This window comes from Carcharhinus amblyrhynchos, chromosome 18 (assembly GCF_965287045.1).
Source record: "Carcharhinus amblyrhynchos chromosome 18, sCarAmb.v2.hapA, whole genome shotgun sequence".
NCBI lineage: Eukaryota > Metazoa > Chordata > Chondrichthyes > Carcharhiniformes > Carcharhinidae > Carcharhinus > Carcharhinus amblyrhynchos.
The window spans coordinates 18347281-18364259 of record NC_137341.1 but is presented as its reverse complement, the minus strand read 5'-3'; the positions used below and the strand labels follow the sequence as shown (position 1 = coordinate 18364259).

The following is a 16979-nucleotide window of genomic DNA, read 5'->3' as shown; positions in this document are numbered from 1 at the left end:
CTTAAAATACAAGACTGGTTTGGCCTCAATTGCAGTATTATGTCCAATTTTGGGTACAGAATTTTAGGAAGATTATGAAAGTTTGGAGATGGTGCAGAAAAGATTTACGAGAATGGTTCCAGGGACGAGGGAATTCAGATATTGGATAGATTGGAGAAACTGCAGTTATTCTCCAAGGAAAGAAGTTGGATAGAGGTGTTCAAAATCTTGAGGGGTATAAACAGAGTAGTTGGAGCAAGAAACTGTTTCCATTGACAGAACGGTCAAGAATCAAAGAATACAGATTTTAAAATGATGGTTTGAAAACCCAAAGGCAACACAAGGGATAACAGTCTTACGTAGTGAATGGTTAGGATTGGGAATGCACTGCCTGAAGAGTAGTAGAGGCAGTTTCGATTGTGACTTTTGGAAGAGAATTGAATTAGCACCTGAAGAGAAAATTAACTTACAGGGCTATAGGGCAAAGCTAGGGATAGATCCAACTGTAGCTAAATTGCCCTAGTTGAGAACCAGCATGAACACAACAGGCCGAATGCTCTTTTGAATTTTGATGGTCTCCCAAGGTTTGGATTTTGCTCTATTTATGAAAAAGAAACAATTACTTTGCAGTAGGAACTGTTTGTGATTACAATGTAGCGATCCATTTAGGTGATAAATATGTCTGAAGTGGTGTTGAAGTAATTTATTATCTAAACTTGAGACATGTTAAATGCCATTTATCCATTCAGTTTTAGAAATTATAAGGTGATGAATATTGTGGGACAAGTTTTGTTTTATTTTTCCCCAATGCATACTTTATGTTGGGTACCCATGATATATGGTAACATTCACAGTAATGGAATAAAGATTACAATATTAATCAATGAATTTGACTAATATCCATGATTCAGTGCTCGGCAGCAACACTGTCAGATGCTCCACCGGTTTGTAAGGATAATTGATCTGCAGAGTTTTTCTGAATCATAGAATCTTACAGTACAGAAGGCGACCACTTGGCCCATTGTGCCTGTGCTGACCCTCTGAAAGAGCTGCCAATTAGATCCACTTCTCTGTAACCCTGAATGTTTTTCCTTTGAGTGAAAGATTGCATTTATAGAGTCCTTTTCATAACCCTGGACATCTCAGAGCACTTCACAGTCAATGGAAGTGTAGTCACTGATGTAACGTAGGCATTTGAAAACCATTGATGAAAAATAGGAATGTTTGGCCCTTCAATCACTTGTAATTGATTTTTAAACGTAGATCTCTTCTGATGGATCACTAGATTCATTATGTACATTAATTGGACCTTATAAACTAGCAATCTCTCTGGTTTAATCCCCTGCTATGCTTCTTTAGCTGCTGCTAGGCCATTGGGCAGATATTTTTCAGTCTCTCCTCGATGTGTTTTCCAGCAGCAGAGGCGGATCTTCCAGTCCTGTTAAAATCCAGGGTGTTTTATATGGCTTATTTGCTGTGCTGCCGGGCAGGGAGTTGCCTGCGGTGGGATGGGAAGATCCAGCTGGAGAGAAGAACCAAGTAATCCCAACCTTGATTTCTACTCTGCAGTGCTGTCCCATGACCCGAGCTGAATATCTAGGAATTCAATGCCTCCTGGCTGTATAGCTCAGTTAGCTGATTGAGCCACAAAATCTTGCAAATGTGGAATGAAAGGCACCCATCTCTCGCCACGGGATGCAATTCTATATTCATCTAAAACAGTTTGGTTAAGAAGAGTGAGTGATTTTGAGTTACTTTTGCTGCAGTTCCCCCAGCGACGCTGCTGGATGAAATAGAGGCTGCGGAACTGGATGGAAATGATGACTGTATTGAGGGGTTGCTGTGCGGAGCAGTGAAGCAGATGAAGCTGAACCGAGTGAAACCAGACACCACGCTGTTTCTCAGCCTGATGTACTTGGCCAAAATCAAACCAAACATCTTTGCAACAGAGGGTGTCATTGAGGTAAGCATTGGTAGGTATGGATTATCCTGGAGTAACAAGAGGAACTGCTGAAGAAAATCAGATCAACTCCATCTAATTTGCCTTCAACCATCCTGTTACAATGATTGAATTCTTGATGAGCCACCACAATTGATCTCCATCCGTTCAAATGTGAAGTGAGGAGCACTCCTGTGATGGAAAATTTTGGGAATCATAGCCCCAAAGTCACCTGTTGCTCTTAAGCATGTGACACACTCCACACATCATGTTTCAAATGACTCATATACTGTGTCCCAAAAGTATTGTTTCCTACATTAAATCTGTCTAATTTGCGTTTGAATAAATCAATACAAAATATTCCCGAGGGAATCTGTTACATAAGCTGATCATTCACTTGCTGGCAGACTAGTTTTGAGTTTAACTTTTTACAAATGAAAGCTATATCCTTTGGTTCTACTGTTTTAGTTGAGGTGAAAGAGTTAACTGTAACTGAAATGATTTAGTTCCTTTTATGAAAAGGAACAGTTCAGTTTACTGCACATAATGCCTCTTTCAAGAAAATACCCACTTGATGGAGCTGGCCAAGAGCAGATGATGAATCCAATCTGGCATCTTTCTAACCTACACTATATGCTGGGTGCCACATTTTGCCATGCAGTCATTACAGATTGTTTGTAATACTAGTGTGGATGTTTTTATAGGGAAAATAGTGAGGGGGAATAGGTATAATGAAATAGGAAGGGGAGGATGCTCTTGAGTGTAAACACTTGCATAGATCAGTTGGACTGAAAGACCTGTATGTTCCCTCTACATTCTCTGCTATTTTAGTGAACACCCAACACTTCAGGAGAAGAATGGAAAGAAAATTAGAATGAAAAGGAGCGCTACCCAAGTTTTATTGACATGTCTTTAATATCATATTTCCACTAGGCCTTGTGTAGCCTGCTTCGACGTGATGCCTCCATTAATTTCAAAGCCAAAGGGAACAGTTTGGTGTCTGTACTTGCTTGTAACCTCCTCATGGCAGCTTACGAGGAAGATGAAAACTGGCCTGAAATCTTTGTCAAGGTACAACTAAGGAGTGTAAATTTAATATTGGTGGTGACATTGGATTGTCTCCTAAATACACAGCCGTGTCACAATAGTAGCGGAATCTGTTCTTTTTACTTTCTCTCACTTTGATCCTTCATAAATGGTTTGAGGTTTAGGGCAGAATTTAATCCAGCTCATTTTAACAGGAGCTGTGGCAGCTGAGTCCACTTAATCTTTTTGAGATGACCCAGCGATGGCAGAACCTTCCCAGTTGAGTTGAAGGGTGGAAGAGGCTGATGCATGGTTCCTGACTGCTGTAGCAAACAAACAACAACTCTCCCCCCGCCCCTGCCCCAACCCACGTTTATACACATTTGACATGGGGTCCCTCAGTGTTCCTGGGATTCTGGATGGTGCCACTGTTCCCACTGGCATTGAGGGCACTGAGGAACTTAAGACCCGCGTCTTAAAAATATTTAGCGAGGCAGCCTCCACCACTACAACGGGCAGAGAATTCCAGAGATTCACCACCCTTTGAGTGAAGAAGTTCCTCCTCAACTCCGTTCTAAACCGCCCTTCCTTTATCTTGAGGCTGTGCCCCCTAGTCCTATTATCCTTTCTGAGCGGGAAGAGTCTCTCCACCTCTATCCTATTCATCCCATTATATGTCTCAATGAGATCTCCCCTCATTCTTCTAAACTCTAACGAGTACAAGCCTAGTTTATTCAGCCTCTCCTCATAGCTCAACCCCCTCAACTCCGGCATCAGCCTAGTAAACCTCCTCTGCACTCCCTCCAAGGCCAAAATATCCTTGCGTAAGTACGGCGCCCAAAACTGCACACAGTACTCCAGCTGTGGCCTCACCAATGCCCTATACAGCCGCAGCAAGACCTCCCTACTTTTATATTCAATCCCCCTCGCTATGAAGGCCAGCATCCCATTCGCCTCCCTGACCACCTGCTGCACCTGCAAGCTGGGTTTTTGCGACTCATGCACAAGGACCCCAAGGTCCCTCTGCACCGCCGCCTGCTGCAGTTTTTCCCCACGTAAGTAATAATCCTTCCTACCATTATTCCTACCAAAGTGGACCACCTCGCACTTGCCAACATTAAATTCCATTTGCCATTTCCTGGCCCATTCGCCCAGCCTATCTAGATCCTTCTGTAGACTCTCCACACCCTCTGCACAATTTGCCTTTCCACCAATCTTGGTGTCATCAGCAAATTTCGACACCCTACACTCAGTTCCCTCCTCCAGATCATCTATATAAATGGTAAATAGCTGAGGCCCCAGCACCGACCCCCGGGGCACTCCACTAGTCACGATCCGCCAATCCGAATAGCACCCATTGACCCCCACTCTCTGGCTCCTATTTGACAACCAATGCTCTATCCACGCTAACACCCTACCCCCAACTCCATGTCCTCTGACCTTCTGCAATAACCTCCTGTGAGGTACCTTGTCAAACGCCTTCTGAAAATCAAGAAAGACCACATCCACCGGCTCTCCTCTATCCACTGCCCTAGACACATCCTCATAGAACTCCAATAAATTTGTCAGACATGACTTCCCTTTAACGAAACCGTGCTGCGTCTGCTCTATCAAGCAATTCCTCTCAAGATGCCTCGCTATTTCCTCCTTGATGACGGATTCTAACATTTTACCTACAACAGACATTAAACTAACCGGCCTATAATTCCCTGCCTTTTGCCTGGCACCCTTCTTAAACAACGGCATAACATTAGCCGTTTTCCAATCTTCCGGCACTTCCCCGGAATCTAGCGACGTCTGGAAAATAACCACCAAGGCATCCACTATCACCTCCACCATTTCTTTCAGAACCCTCGGATGCATTCCATCCGGTCCTGGCGACTTGTCCACAATCAGCCCCTCCAGTCTGTCGAGCACCTCCTCTCTAGTAACAGTAATGTCATTAAGTCCCTCCAGTCCTACCACCTTTCCATCTCTAACACCCGGCAAACTATTCACGTCCTCCTCCGTGAAGACAGAAACAAAAAAGTTATTCAGGACTTCAGCCATATCCCCATCCCCTACCACTAAGTCCCCCTTCTCATCCTCTAAGGGACCAACGTTCACCCTAGCCAGCCTCTTCCTTTTTATATATTTATAAAAACTCTTGCTATCCTTTTTTATATTAAGCGCAAGCCCAGCTTCATAATTTCTCCTACCCTCCTTTATCAACTTCTTTGTCAATCTTTGTTGACATTTAAACCTCTCCCAATCCTCTTCTCTCCCACTACTCTTAGCAACTCTAAACGCCTCCGCTTTCAATTTAACACTTTCCTTCACCTCCTTCGTTATCCACGGCTTATTACCTCTCCTCCTACTGTCCTTCTTGACCATCGGAATAAATTTCCGCTGAGCACCAAGAAAGATCTCCTTAAAGATCCTCCACTGCTCCTCAGCAGACCTACCTTCCAAAGCGCTCCCCCAGTCCACATTCGCCAATTCTTCTGTCATCCTACCGTACTCCCCTCTGGTCAAACAAAGGACGTGCGTCCGGGAACCCACTTTCTCCTCCTCCATCTGCACCAGAAACTCCACCATACAATGATCACTCTCCCCAAGAGGATCCTTCACCGCAAGGTCCCTAATTCTACCCGCCTCATTACATAACCCCAGATCCAAGATAGCTCGTTCCCTCGTTGGCTCCAACACACACTGTTCCAGGAAACTATCCTGGCAGCATTCCAAGAACTCCTCCTTGAGCCCACCGCGTCCAACATGGGTCGACCAATCTATATGTAGATTGAAATCCCCCATAACTACGGCCGTCCCATTCCTGCACACCGCACTTATTTGCGTGTTAACAGCCCGCCCCACCTCCAGATCATTATTCGGGGGCCTATAGACGACACCCACCAGCGTCTTCCTCCCTTTGCTGTTCCTAATCTCTACCCACAACGATTCCACTTTCTGCTCTTTGGCTCCAATATCATCCCTTGCTACCACCGTGATGCTATCCTTAATCAGCAGAGCTACGCCCCCCGCTTTTTCCTCCCGCCTATCCTTCCTAAACACTTGATACCCCTGGACATTCAGCTCCCAGTCCCTGTCACCTTGCAGCCACGTCTCTGTAATGGCCACCAGATCATATCCATTTGTGCCGATCTGCGCCACCAGCTCATCCACTTTATTCCGAATGCTTCGTGCATTCAGATAAAGTGCCTTCATCCCAGCCTTCACCTGGACCCTATTTGCCGTAACGCCACCAACCATTCTCACGCCCCCTACTCCCTTTATTATTGGGACATCCTCGGCCTCTTCCCTTACCTGTACCATCTCCTCAACTTTAGACCCCGTAATGTCACCTACCCTCGCACCCTCCCCCCCCCTAATTAGTTTAAAGCCCTGTCTACAGTCCTCTTTACTCTATTCGCCAGCACTCTGGTCCCAGCACGGTTCAGACCCACCCCATCCCACCCGAACAGGTTCCACCTACCCCAATACTGATGCCAATGCCCCATAAATGCAAACCCATTCCTCCCACACCAATCCCTGAGCCACCCATTCACTTCCTTAATCCTATCAACCCTACGCCCGTCTGCCCTCGGTTCAGGCAGTAGCCCAGAGATAACTACCTTGTCGGTTCTACTCTTTAATTCCATTCCCAGCTTCTCATACTCCCTCCCCAGATCCTCAGTTCGCATTTTGCCTACGTCGTTGGCACCCACATGTACCAAAGGTATAAAGGTTTATGAGGCAAAATCGGGTATATGGAATTCAGCCATGACCTAATTAAAATACAGAACAAGCTTGGAGGCTGAATGGCCTGCAAATGTTTCTATGATCCTGAGTTTCAAGTTGGTGATGGTGCTACAGAACACGATGGTAGATGATTGAAGATCAGGACTTTGTCTCCACAAAGATTGTGATGGCCACTCTTAGCATTGCTGTCATTGGTAGATATATCTGTGACATGTTATGATCGGTCTCCTGTCAACGTCCCAAAATTTGTTACCCCCAGTGGGAACTGTCTTGGCATGAGCCCCGGTTTGTTAAATTCTGGGGTGGGATATCCCAAATTGTTATGCCCCTCGGTGAGGAGGGATGAACTGGCTCCCTTTTTTTATTCAATCCCCTTGGTTGACGGCAGCAAGATTACTTCAAAGGGATCCCTTCCCTTGCAGATACTTTTCCCACTTTTAATGTATTTATGTCTTAAAAGAAAGATGTGTCTTACCAAAATGATAGGGAGTGGTCTTGGGTTCGGACATAGCTCGGCACAACAGCGAGGGCTGCAGGGCTGTACTGTGCTGTACTGTTCTATGTTCTATAAAAGGAGTCCATTTAGCCAGGCTTTCTTGAGTTAAAGAGTGAGTTTATTAAATACTAAACACAAGGAAAATAATAAAACACATGCACGGTCCAAAAGTAAGTTTAAAAATGGGATATACTCATCAGTTTTTGACTTGTTTGTGAGGAATACATTGAGGCTGTTTGAGATTTGTTGTTCCAGTAGAGCTGATATCAGCAGTTGAAGTTTAGTTTTGAGATTTTAAGGTAGCTGAAAAGTTGCCTTACTTCCTTTTCAACAGTGGTTTTACTGACTTGGCTTGCTTCAACAGTCAGAGAAAGAACAAGGGATGACTACTGTGTCTTTTCTTGCTTATGTGATACAACACACACATACCCAGCACTAGTTCACACACCAAGTTTTGTAGCTATTTTTTAATGACAGATCCTTGTGTATTCCTGGGAGGGGAAAACCCACAAAACAGGTCTGGGGCATGGCTTACAGGACATACGTCCTGTTGAGATGATAATCAGCTTCCATTATCTCCACAGGAGATGCCAGTTCACTTTTGCTTGGCTTCTTTCTTTGAAATGCCTGTTGTGATATTCCATTTTTTCTCTTAGTTTCACCCATGCAGGGATCTCTCAGGATTTATGTCCTCAACTGTCTTTGGCTTATATTTCCACAAAAGAAACACGTCTTATTTAAAAGCTGAATACACCTGTATGTAATTCATATGTAATGTATAGTCTGTTGCTTGACTAATCTGCGGGAAAGCTCTTCCAATTTTAACAAAAGTTTCCAGATTTTAGTGGGGAGGACTTCATGTTTGACTGGACAGGGTGTGCCATGTTGGGTGCCTAGGTTGATGTCTGGTAGTCAGCCCTGTTTTATTCTCAACAGAGTCAACATAAATAATTCATACAGTGGAGTGGCCTGCTAGATTGTTTCAGAGGGCAGTTAAGAGTCAATTGCATTAAGAACAAAGAACATGACAGCACAGGAACAGGCCCTTTGGCCCTCCAAGCCTGCACTGACCATGCTGCCTGATTTAACTAAAACCCCCTACCTTTCCTGGCACCATATCCCTCTATTTCCATCCTATTCATGTACTTGTCAAGATGCCCCTTAAAAGTCACTACTATATCTGCTTTCACTATCTCCCCCGGCAGCAAGTTCCGGGCACCCACTACTCTCTGTAAAAAAGTCTGCCTCATACATCTCCTTTAAACCTTTCCCCTTACACCTTAGACATATGCCCCCGAGTAATTGAGTCTTCCACCCTGGGAAGAAGCTTCTGACTATCCACTGTGTCCATGCCTCTCATAATCTTGCAGACTTCTATCAGGTCTCCCCTCAACCTTTGTCGCTCCAGTGAGAACAAACTAAGTTTCTCTAACCTCTCCTCATAGCTAATGCCGTCCATACTAGGCAACATCCTGGTAAATCTTTTCTGTACCCTCTCCAAAGCCTCCACATCCGTCTAGTAGTGTGGTGACCAGAATTGAGCACCATATTCCAAGTGAGACCTAACCAAGGTTCTGTGAAGCTGCAACCTGACTTGCCAATTTTTAAACTCAGTACCCTGGCTGATGAAGGCAAGCATGCCATATGCCTCCTTGACCACCTTCTCCATCTGCATTGCCACTTTCAGTAACCTGTGTACCTGTACACCCAGATCCCTTTGCCTATCAGTACTCTTAAGGGTTCTGCCATTTACTGCACATTTCCTATCTGTATTAGACCTTCCAAAGTGCATTACATCATATTTGTCTGGATTAAACTCCATCTGCCATCTCTCCGCCCAGGTCTCCAACTGATCTCCTGCTGTACCCTCTGATGGTCCTCATCGCTATCTGCAAATTCACCAACCTTGTGTCGTTCGCAAACTTATAATCAAACCAGTTACATTTTCCTCCAAATCACTTATATATATTACAAACAGCAAAGGTCCCAGCACTGATCCCTGAGGAACACCACTTGTCACAGCCCTCCATTCAGAAACACACCCTTCCACTGCTACCCCCTGTTTTCTTTGACCGAGTCAGTTTTGTATCCACCTTGCTAGCTCACCTCTGATCCCATGTGACTTTACCTTCTCCACCAGTCTGCCCTGAGTGACCTTGTCAGAGGCCTTACTGAGGTCCATGTAGGCAACATCCGCTGCCTTACTCTCATCAATCATCTTCGTCACTTCCTCGAAAAGCTCAATCAAGTTCGTGGGACATGACCTCCCCTTCACAAAACCATGTTGCCTCTCATTAATACGTCCACTTATTTCCAAGTGGGAATAAATCCTGTTTCGGAGAATCCTCTTCAATAATTTCCCCCACTGATGTGAGGCTTGCTGGCCTGTAATCACTGGATTATTCATGCTACCCTTCTTAAACAAAGGAACAACATTGGCTATTCTCCAAAACTCTGGGACCTCCCTGTAGCCAGTGAGAATGCAAAGATTTCTGTCACGGCCCCAGCAATTTCTTCCCTTGCCTCTCTCAGTATTCTGGGGTATATCCCATCAGGCCCTTAATGTTTCTCAACACCCCAATACCACCACCTTTTTGATCTCAACATGACTCAAACTATCTACACATCCTTTTCCAGACTTATTATCTGCCATTCTCTTTGGTGAATACCTCGCCCATTTCCTCTGGCTTCACGCGTAGATTCCCTCCCTTGTTCTTGAGTGGGGCTACCCTCTTACTCTTTATATATGTATAAAAGCCTTGGGATTTTCCTCAATCTTGCTGGCCAATGTTTTTCATGACCCCTTTTAGACGTTTTTACTCCTTGCTTAAGTTTCCTTTTATTCTCCTTGTATCCCATACTTGCTTCATGTGTTCCCAGACTCCTAGCTTTGACAAATGCTTCCTTTTTCTCTTTGACTAGGCTGACAATATCTCTCGTTATCGAAGGTTTCCAAAACTTGCCATACTTATCCTTCATCCTTACAGAAATGTGCCAGTCCTGAATCCCTATCAACTTACACTCGAAAGCCTCCCACATGCCAGATGTTGATTTGCCCTCAAACATCTGCCCCCAATCTGTTTTCTTCAGTTCCTGCCTAATATTGTTGTAATTAGCCTTCCCCCAATTTAGCACCTTAACTTGAGGACTATACTTATCTTTATCCATCAGTACCTCAAAGCTTAGTATGACCAAATTGGATGAAGATGACACTTTGTTTTTCTTGAAGAACTGTGTGGAATTTTATGACAATCCTGTTGTTCCAAGGTCGCTGTTATTGAGACTGCAGAATTAACAAATCATTGTGTTTAAATTCCCCAGTTCCTGGGATTTGAGCATGTCTCTCCAGATTGTTAGCTCTCTGGAACACAAGTCCAGTAATATAATCACTATGCTACTGCATCCAAACCTTTATTGCAATTGTGTGTTTTCTTTCATTGGCTAAGTTTTTGGAAGCAACAGTTCAGCATTTGCTGCCTCTTTTCCTTTGCAGGTATACATTGAGGACTCACTTGGGGAACGTATCTGGGTGGACAGTCCCCAGTGTAAAACGTTTGTTGAGAACATTCAAACTGCTTTCGGCACAAAGATGCCCCCAAAAAGCATGCTGCTTCAGGCAGACGGGGGCAAGATTGGCGGTGATCTCAGCGCAGGTGAGAACTGCAGGGCCAGAGACGAGATTGTAAATACCATGGGGAAGGAAGGAATAACCAGTAATCAATTAAATATAGAAAAAATGCAGCAATTCCATCAGAATCTGACCATTTTATCTGCTCAGCTAACTTCATTGCAGTGTTAATGTAAGCCTACTTGTGACTAATAAACAAACTTTAAAACTTTACACTTTTACTTTACTTTTCCCCAGAAATGTATCTATGTTATTCATCTCAAATGCTCAATAACAAGTTCCACGTTCTATCTACTATCTGGGCAAAGAATTTTCTCCTGAATTGCTGATTGGATTTATTATTTATTATCTCTTAAATTTTGCAATGTATAGTGGCAGCCACTTTTCTTACACTATCCTGCAGGTGGGAGTCCACATCCCTCTACACCAGATGACGATGATAATCAGACCGAGCTGCTTATTGCAGAAGAGAAACTAAGTCCAGATGTGGAATCGGGCCAGGTGATGCCCAGGTAAGAACATTTGTGTTATTCTGTGGTGAGCATGGCAAGGTACAGGCAGCAGGGGATGACGACCATGCTGGAATAGGGCCTGAAGCCTGAGGTTCTGAAACGTTTTGTAGTTTGGTATCAAAAGTGAATTGCTGAAGCCCAGTGACAGAGATACATTTTAAACAGCAGGTCCTGTTATTCCCTAGCCTGAGGGGCACGTTTAACTGATGAAATGAGTCTATAAAGGTTATTTTGCTGTGTGCACTACACATAAAATGGAGAAAAGTCCCATATTGGGACCTAGGCTGTGATTGGGTATGAAATTGTACCAGAGTTGAGAAATGAGACTGGTATGACTTTTATGGGCTTTCTGTAATTTTCAGTTTTCCAAAGCCTGGAGAATGCTTTGAGTGCCTGGACTTAGAGAATTAATTATTCAGCTGCGTGTTTTTTTTTATGCAGTCAAAATGCATTTTCATAATCATTACAAATTAGCTTCTGGTTTTATTTCATTAGACTCTCGAGATTCTTATTTTTACAGTTGCTATGGGGAACCACGCTCTGATTCTGCCTTCTCCTAATTAGTTGCTATTGCTTCATAGTGATGGTATGAGTCAAATATCGAGGGTTTTTAACTGGCATTTTGGGAGAACGTGTTCTGTTTTTCTGTTTTTTTTGATAGCTGCAAGCCTGGAGGCTTCAGCAGTCCTTCTGCAGCAAAAGCTTTTGCAAAGCATAGAGGGCGTAAGTTAGAGCTTGGTTATCACTTGTGTGAAACAAAAGCCCGTTTTTCGCAATGTTGTGGCAACTATCCCCTCCCCCCCTCGTGCCCTCCCCCCCTCGTGCCTTCCCCCCCCTCGCGCCCTTCCCCCCTCGCGCCCTTCCCCCCTCGTGCCCTCCCCCCCTCGTGCCTTCCCCCCCCTCGCGCCCTTCCCCCCTCGCGCCCTTCCCCCCTCGCGCCCTTCCCCCCCCTCGCGCCCTTCCCCCCCCTCGCGCCCTTCCCCCCCTCGCGCCCTTCCCCCCCCCTCGCGCCCTTCCCCCCCCTCGCGCCCTTCCCCCCCCTCGCGCCCTTCCCCCCCCCGCGCCCTTCCCCCCCCTCGCGCCCTTCCCCCCCTCGCGCCCTTCCCCCCCCGCGCCCTTCCCCCCCCGCGCCCTTCCCCCCCCTCGCGCCCTTCCCCCCCTCGCGCCCTTCCCCCCCCTCGCGCCCTTCCCCCCCCTCGCGCCCTTCCCCCCCTCGCGCCCTTCCCCCCCTCGCGCCCTTCCCCCCCTCGCGCCCTTCCCCCCCTCGCGCCCTTCCCCCCCTCGCGCCCTTCCCCCCCCTCGCGCCCTTCCCCCCCTCGCGCCCTTCCCCCCCTCGCGCCCTTCCCCCCCTCGCGCCCTTCCCCCCCTCGCGCCCTTCCCCCCCTCGCGCCCTTCCCCCCCTCGCGCCCTTCCCCCCCTCGCGCCCTTCCCCCCCTCGCGCCCTTCCCCCCCCTCGCGCCCTTCCCCCCCTCGCGCCCTTCCCCCCCCTCGCGCCCTTCCCCCCCCTCGCGCCCTTCCCCCCCCTCGCGCCCTTCCCCCCCCTCGCGCCCTTCCCCCCCCTCGCGCCCTTCCCCCCCCTCGCGCCCTTCCCCCCCCTCGCGCCCTTCCCCCCCCTCGCGCCCTTCCCCCCCCTCGCGCCCTTCCCCCCCCTCGCGCCCTTCCCCCCCCTCGCGCCCTTCCCCCCCCTCGCGCCCTTCCCCCCCCTCGCGCCCTTCCCCCCCCTCGCGCCCTTCCCCCCCCTCGCGCCCTTCCCCCCCCTCGCGCCCTTCCCCCCCCTCGCGCCCTTCCCCCCCCTCGCGCCCTTCCCCCCCCTCGCGCCCTTCCCCCCCCTCGCGCCCTTCCCCCCCTCGCGCCCTTCCCCCCCTCGCGCCCTTCCCCCCCTCGCGCCCTTCCCCCCCCTCGCGCCCTTCCCCCCCTCGCGCCCTTCCCCCCCTCGCGCCCTTCCCCCCCCTCGCGCCCTTCCCCCCCTCGCGCCCTTCCCCCCCCTCGCGCCCTTCCCCCCCTCGCGCCCTTCCCCCCCTCGCGCCCTTCCCCCCCCTCGCGCCCTTCCCCCCCCTCGCGCCCTTCCCCCCCCTCGCGCCCTTCCCCCCCCTCGCGCCCTTCCCCCCCCTCGCGCCCTTCCCCCCCCTCGCGCCCTTCCCCCCCCTCGCGCCCTTCCCCCCCCTCGCGCCCTTCCCCCCCCTCGCGCCCTTCCCCCCCCTCGCGCCCTTCCCCCCCCTCGCGCCCTTCCCCCCCCTCGCGCCCTTCCCCCCCCTCGCGCCCTTCCCCCCCCTCGCGCCCTTCCCCCCCCTCGCGCCCTTCCCCCCCCTCGCGCCCTTCCCCCCCCTCGCGCCCTTCCCCCCCCTCGCGCCCTTCCCCCCCCTCGCGCCCTTCCCCCCCCTCGCGCCCTTCCCCCCCCTCGCGCCCTTCCCACCCCTCGCGCCCTTCCCCCCCTCGCGCCCTTCCCCCCCTCGCGCCCTTCCCCCCCCTCGCGCCCTTCCCCCCCCTCGCGCCCTTCCCCCCCCTCGCGCCCTTCCCCCCCCTCGCGCCCTTCCCCCCCCTCGCGCCCTTCCCCCCCCTCGCGCCCTTCCCCCCCCTCGCGCCCTTCCCCCCCCTCGCGCCCTTCCCCCCCCCGCGCCCTTCCCCCCCCGCGCCCTTTCCCCCCCCCGCGCCCTTTCCCCCCCCGCGCCCTTTCCCCCCCCCGCGCCCTTTCCCCCCCCCGCGCCCTTTCCCCCCCCGCGCCCTTTCCCCCCCCCGCGCCCTTTCCCCCCCCCGCGCCCTTTCCCCCCCCGCGCCCTTTCCCCCCTCCCCCCCCGCGCCCTTTCCCCCCCCCGCGCCCTTTCCCCCCCCGCGCCCTTTCCCCCCCCCGCGCCCTTTCCCCCCCCCGCGCCCTTTCCCCCCCCCGCGCCCTTCCCCCCCCCCGCGCCCTTTCCCCCCCCCGCGCCCTTTCCCCCCCCCGCGCCCTTTCCCCCCCCGCGCCCTTTCCCCCCCCCGCGCCCTTTCCCCCCCCCGCGCCCTTTCCCCCCCCCGCGCCCTTTTCCCCCCCCGCGCCCTTTTCCCCCCCCCGCGCCCTTTTCCCCCCCCCGCGCCCTTTTCCCCCCCCCGCGCCCTTTCCCCCCCCCCGCGCCCTTTCCCCCCCCCGCGCCCTTTCCCCCCCCCCGCGCCCTTTTCCCCCCCCGCGCCCTCCTCCCCCCCCCCCCCCCCCCCCCTTCCCATCCGTAAAACTGAGTTTGATTCTGAATTGGTTCCATTTTATTTTGTCCGATTTTTTCTAGGTATGAGGACCTGGCCGAAAGTGTGGAAGATTATGTTATTGACATGCTTCGCGATCAGCTCAATCGCCGCCAGCCTATGGATAATGTCTCACGGAATCTTCTGCGGCTACTCACCACCACCTGCGGCTATAAAGAAATCCGTCTGATGACTGTTCAACGGCTGGAGATGTGGCTACAAAACCCAAAGGTGGGACGTCATTGTGTGAAGCAGGATCAAAGGTCAAGGCTCACAAGTTCATGAGGGAAATAGAATAAAGGAACTTTGTTTTACTGAATGTGACATCTGACAATGAGAACGGATGTTATGGTTCTAAAAACACACCTCCTACTTTGGACCTCAGTTTCCTTTCAGTGTGGTGATGTTGTGAAATAAACCTTTGACCACATTTGACCAAACTCCAAACCCTTCTTCACAAAACAACAAACAAACTAAGAACATAAGAACATAAGAAATAGGAGCAGGAGTAGGCCATCTAGCCCTTCGAGCCTGTCCCGCCATTCAATAAGATCATGGCTGATCTGTCGCTGCTCAGTTCCACTTTCCCGCTTTCTCCCCATAACCCTTAATCCCTCTCTTATCAAAAACCCATCAACCCGCGTCTTAAAAATATTTAGCGAGGCAGCCTCCACCACTTCAACGGGCAGAGAATTCCAGAGATTCACCACCCTTTGAGTGAAGAAGTTCCTCCTCAACTCCGTTCTAAACCGCCCCCCTTTTATCTTGAGGCTGTGCCCCCTAGTCCTACTGTCTTTTTTGAGCGGGAAGAGTCTCTCCACTCTATCCTATCCATCCCATTCATCATCTTATATGTCTCAATGAGATCTCCCCTCATTCTTCTAAACTCTAACGAGTACAAGCCCAGTTTATTCAGCCTCTCCTCATAGCTCAACCCCCTCAACTCCAGTATCAGCCTAGTAAACCTCCTCTGCACTCCCTCCAAGGCCAAAATATCTTTGCGCAGGTGCGGCGCCCAAAACTGCACACAGTACTCCAGCTGCGGCCTCACCAATGCCCTATTCAGCTGCAGCAAGACCTCCCTACTTTTATTTTCAATCCCCCTCGCTATGAAGGCCAGCATCCCATTCGCCTTCCTGACCACCTGCTGCACCTGCAAGCTGGGTTTTTGCGACTCATGCACAAGGACCCCGAGGTCCCTCTGCACCGTCGCCTGCTGCAGTTTTTCGCCCCGTAAGTAATAGTCCTTCCTACCATTCTTCCTACCAAAGTGGACCACCTCGCACTTGCCAACATTAAATTCCATTTGCCATTTCCTGGCCCATTCGCCCAGCCTATCTAGATCCTTCTGCAGACTCTCCACACCCTCCGCACAATTTGCCGTTCCCCCAATCTTGGTGTCATCAGCAAATTTCGACACCCTACACTCGGTTCCCTCCTCCAGATCATCTATATAAATGGTAAATAGCTGAGGCCTCAGCACTGACCCCTGGGGCCCTCCACTAGTCACCATCCGCCAATCCGAATAGCACCCATTGACCCCCACTCTCTGGCTCCTATTTGACAACCAATCCTCTATCCACGCTAACACCCTACCCCCAACTCCATGTCCCTCGACCTTCTGCAATAACCTCTTGCGAGGTACTTTGTCAAACGCCTTCTGAAAATCTAGAAAGACCACATCCACCGACTCTCCTCTATCCACCGCCCTAGACACATCCTCATAGAATTCCAGTAAATTTGTCAGACACGACTTCCCTTTAATGAAACCGTGCTGCGTCTGCTCTATCAAGCAATTCCCTTCAAGATGCCTCGCAATTTCCTCCTTAATGACAGATTCTAACATTTTACCCACCACAGACGTTAAACTAACCGGCCTATAATTCCCCGCCTTTTGCCTGGCACCCTTCTTAAACAACGGCGTAACATTAGCCGTTTTCCAATCATCCGGCACTTCCCCGGAATCCAGCGACGTCTGGAATTACTCTTTGTAATTCTTAAGTAATTTATTTTTCTTGTTTAATATTCTCCACCAATCCTTAAGTATGTAGTCAGTAAGGTGCAGAGACAATGGGAATGATCCTGAGTCCACGTTTGCCATCTGTGTGAATACCGGCAGGGCCTCAAGATCCAGAAGTTGGATTTCAGATCTTCCCCAACCCTTGCCGGTCACGTCAACACTTTCATATCCATATTGGGTGTGCATCTGCTTTACATTAATTTGATTACATTTAAATATTAACCCACTGCCTCACCAGATATTGACCCCCCCGCCCCACCCTCTGCCGTATGTTGATAACAGCATGGTCTACAACACACAGATGTGAACCTGTCGGGGGTCTCCCCAGGAGCGTAAAGAAAAGTATAGCCTCTGGGGGAGAGGGACATGTCCCCTGGTGCTACCCCTTGGCACAGGTTGGCACTATGCCTGTGTCAAGAGGTGGGCCCCAG

The 16979-nt window shown here is 50.1% G+C and overlaps 1 protein-coding gene across 3 annotated transcripts in view; it reads left to right on the top strand.

Moving 5' to 3' along the window:
• ints1 (integrator complex subunit 1) overlaps nucleotides 1-16979 on the top strand; it is a 105003-nt gene that overhangs the window by 4126 nt on the left and 83898 nt on the right. For all 3 annotated transcript variants that reach the window (XM_080206441.1, XM_080206440.1, XM_080206442.1), the window contains exons 4-8: nucleotides 1746-1942; nucleotides 2852-2989; nucleotides 10672-10831; nucleotides 11210-11318; nucleotides 14573-14759. In XM_080206441.1, coding sequence (XP_080062567.1) covers nucleotides 1746-1942; nucleotides 2852-2989; nucleotides 10672-10831; nucleotides 11210-11318; nucleotides 14573-14759 — 791 coding nt within the window. The remainder of the gene's footprint in view (nucleotides 1-1745; nucleotides 1943-2851; nucleotides 2990-10671; nucleotides 10832-11209; nucleotides 11319-14572; nucleotides 14760-16979) is intronic.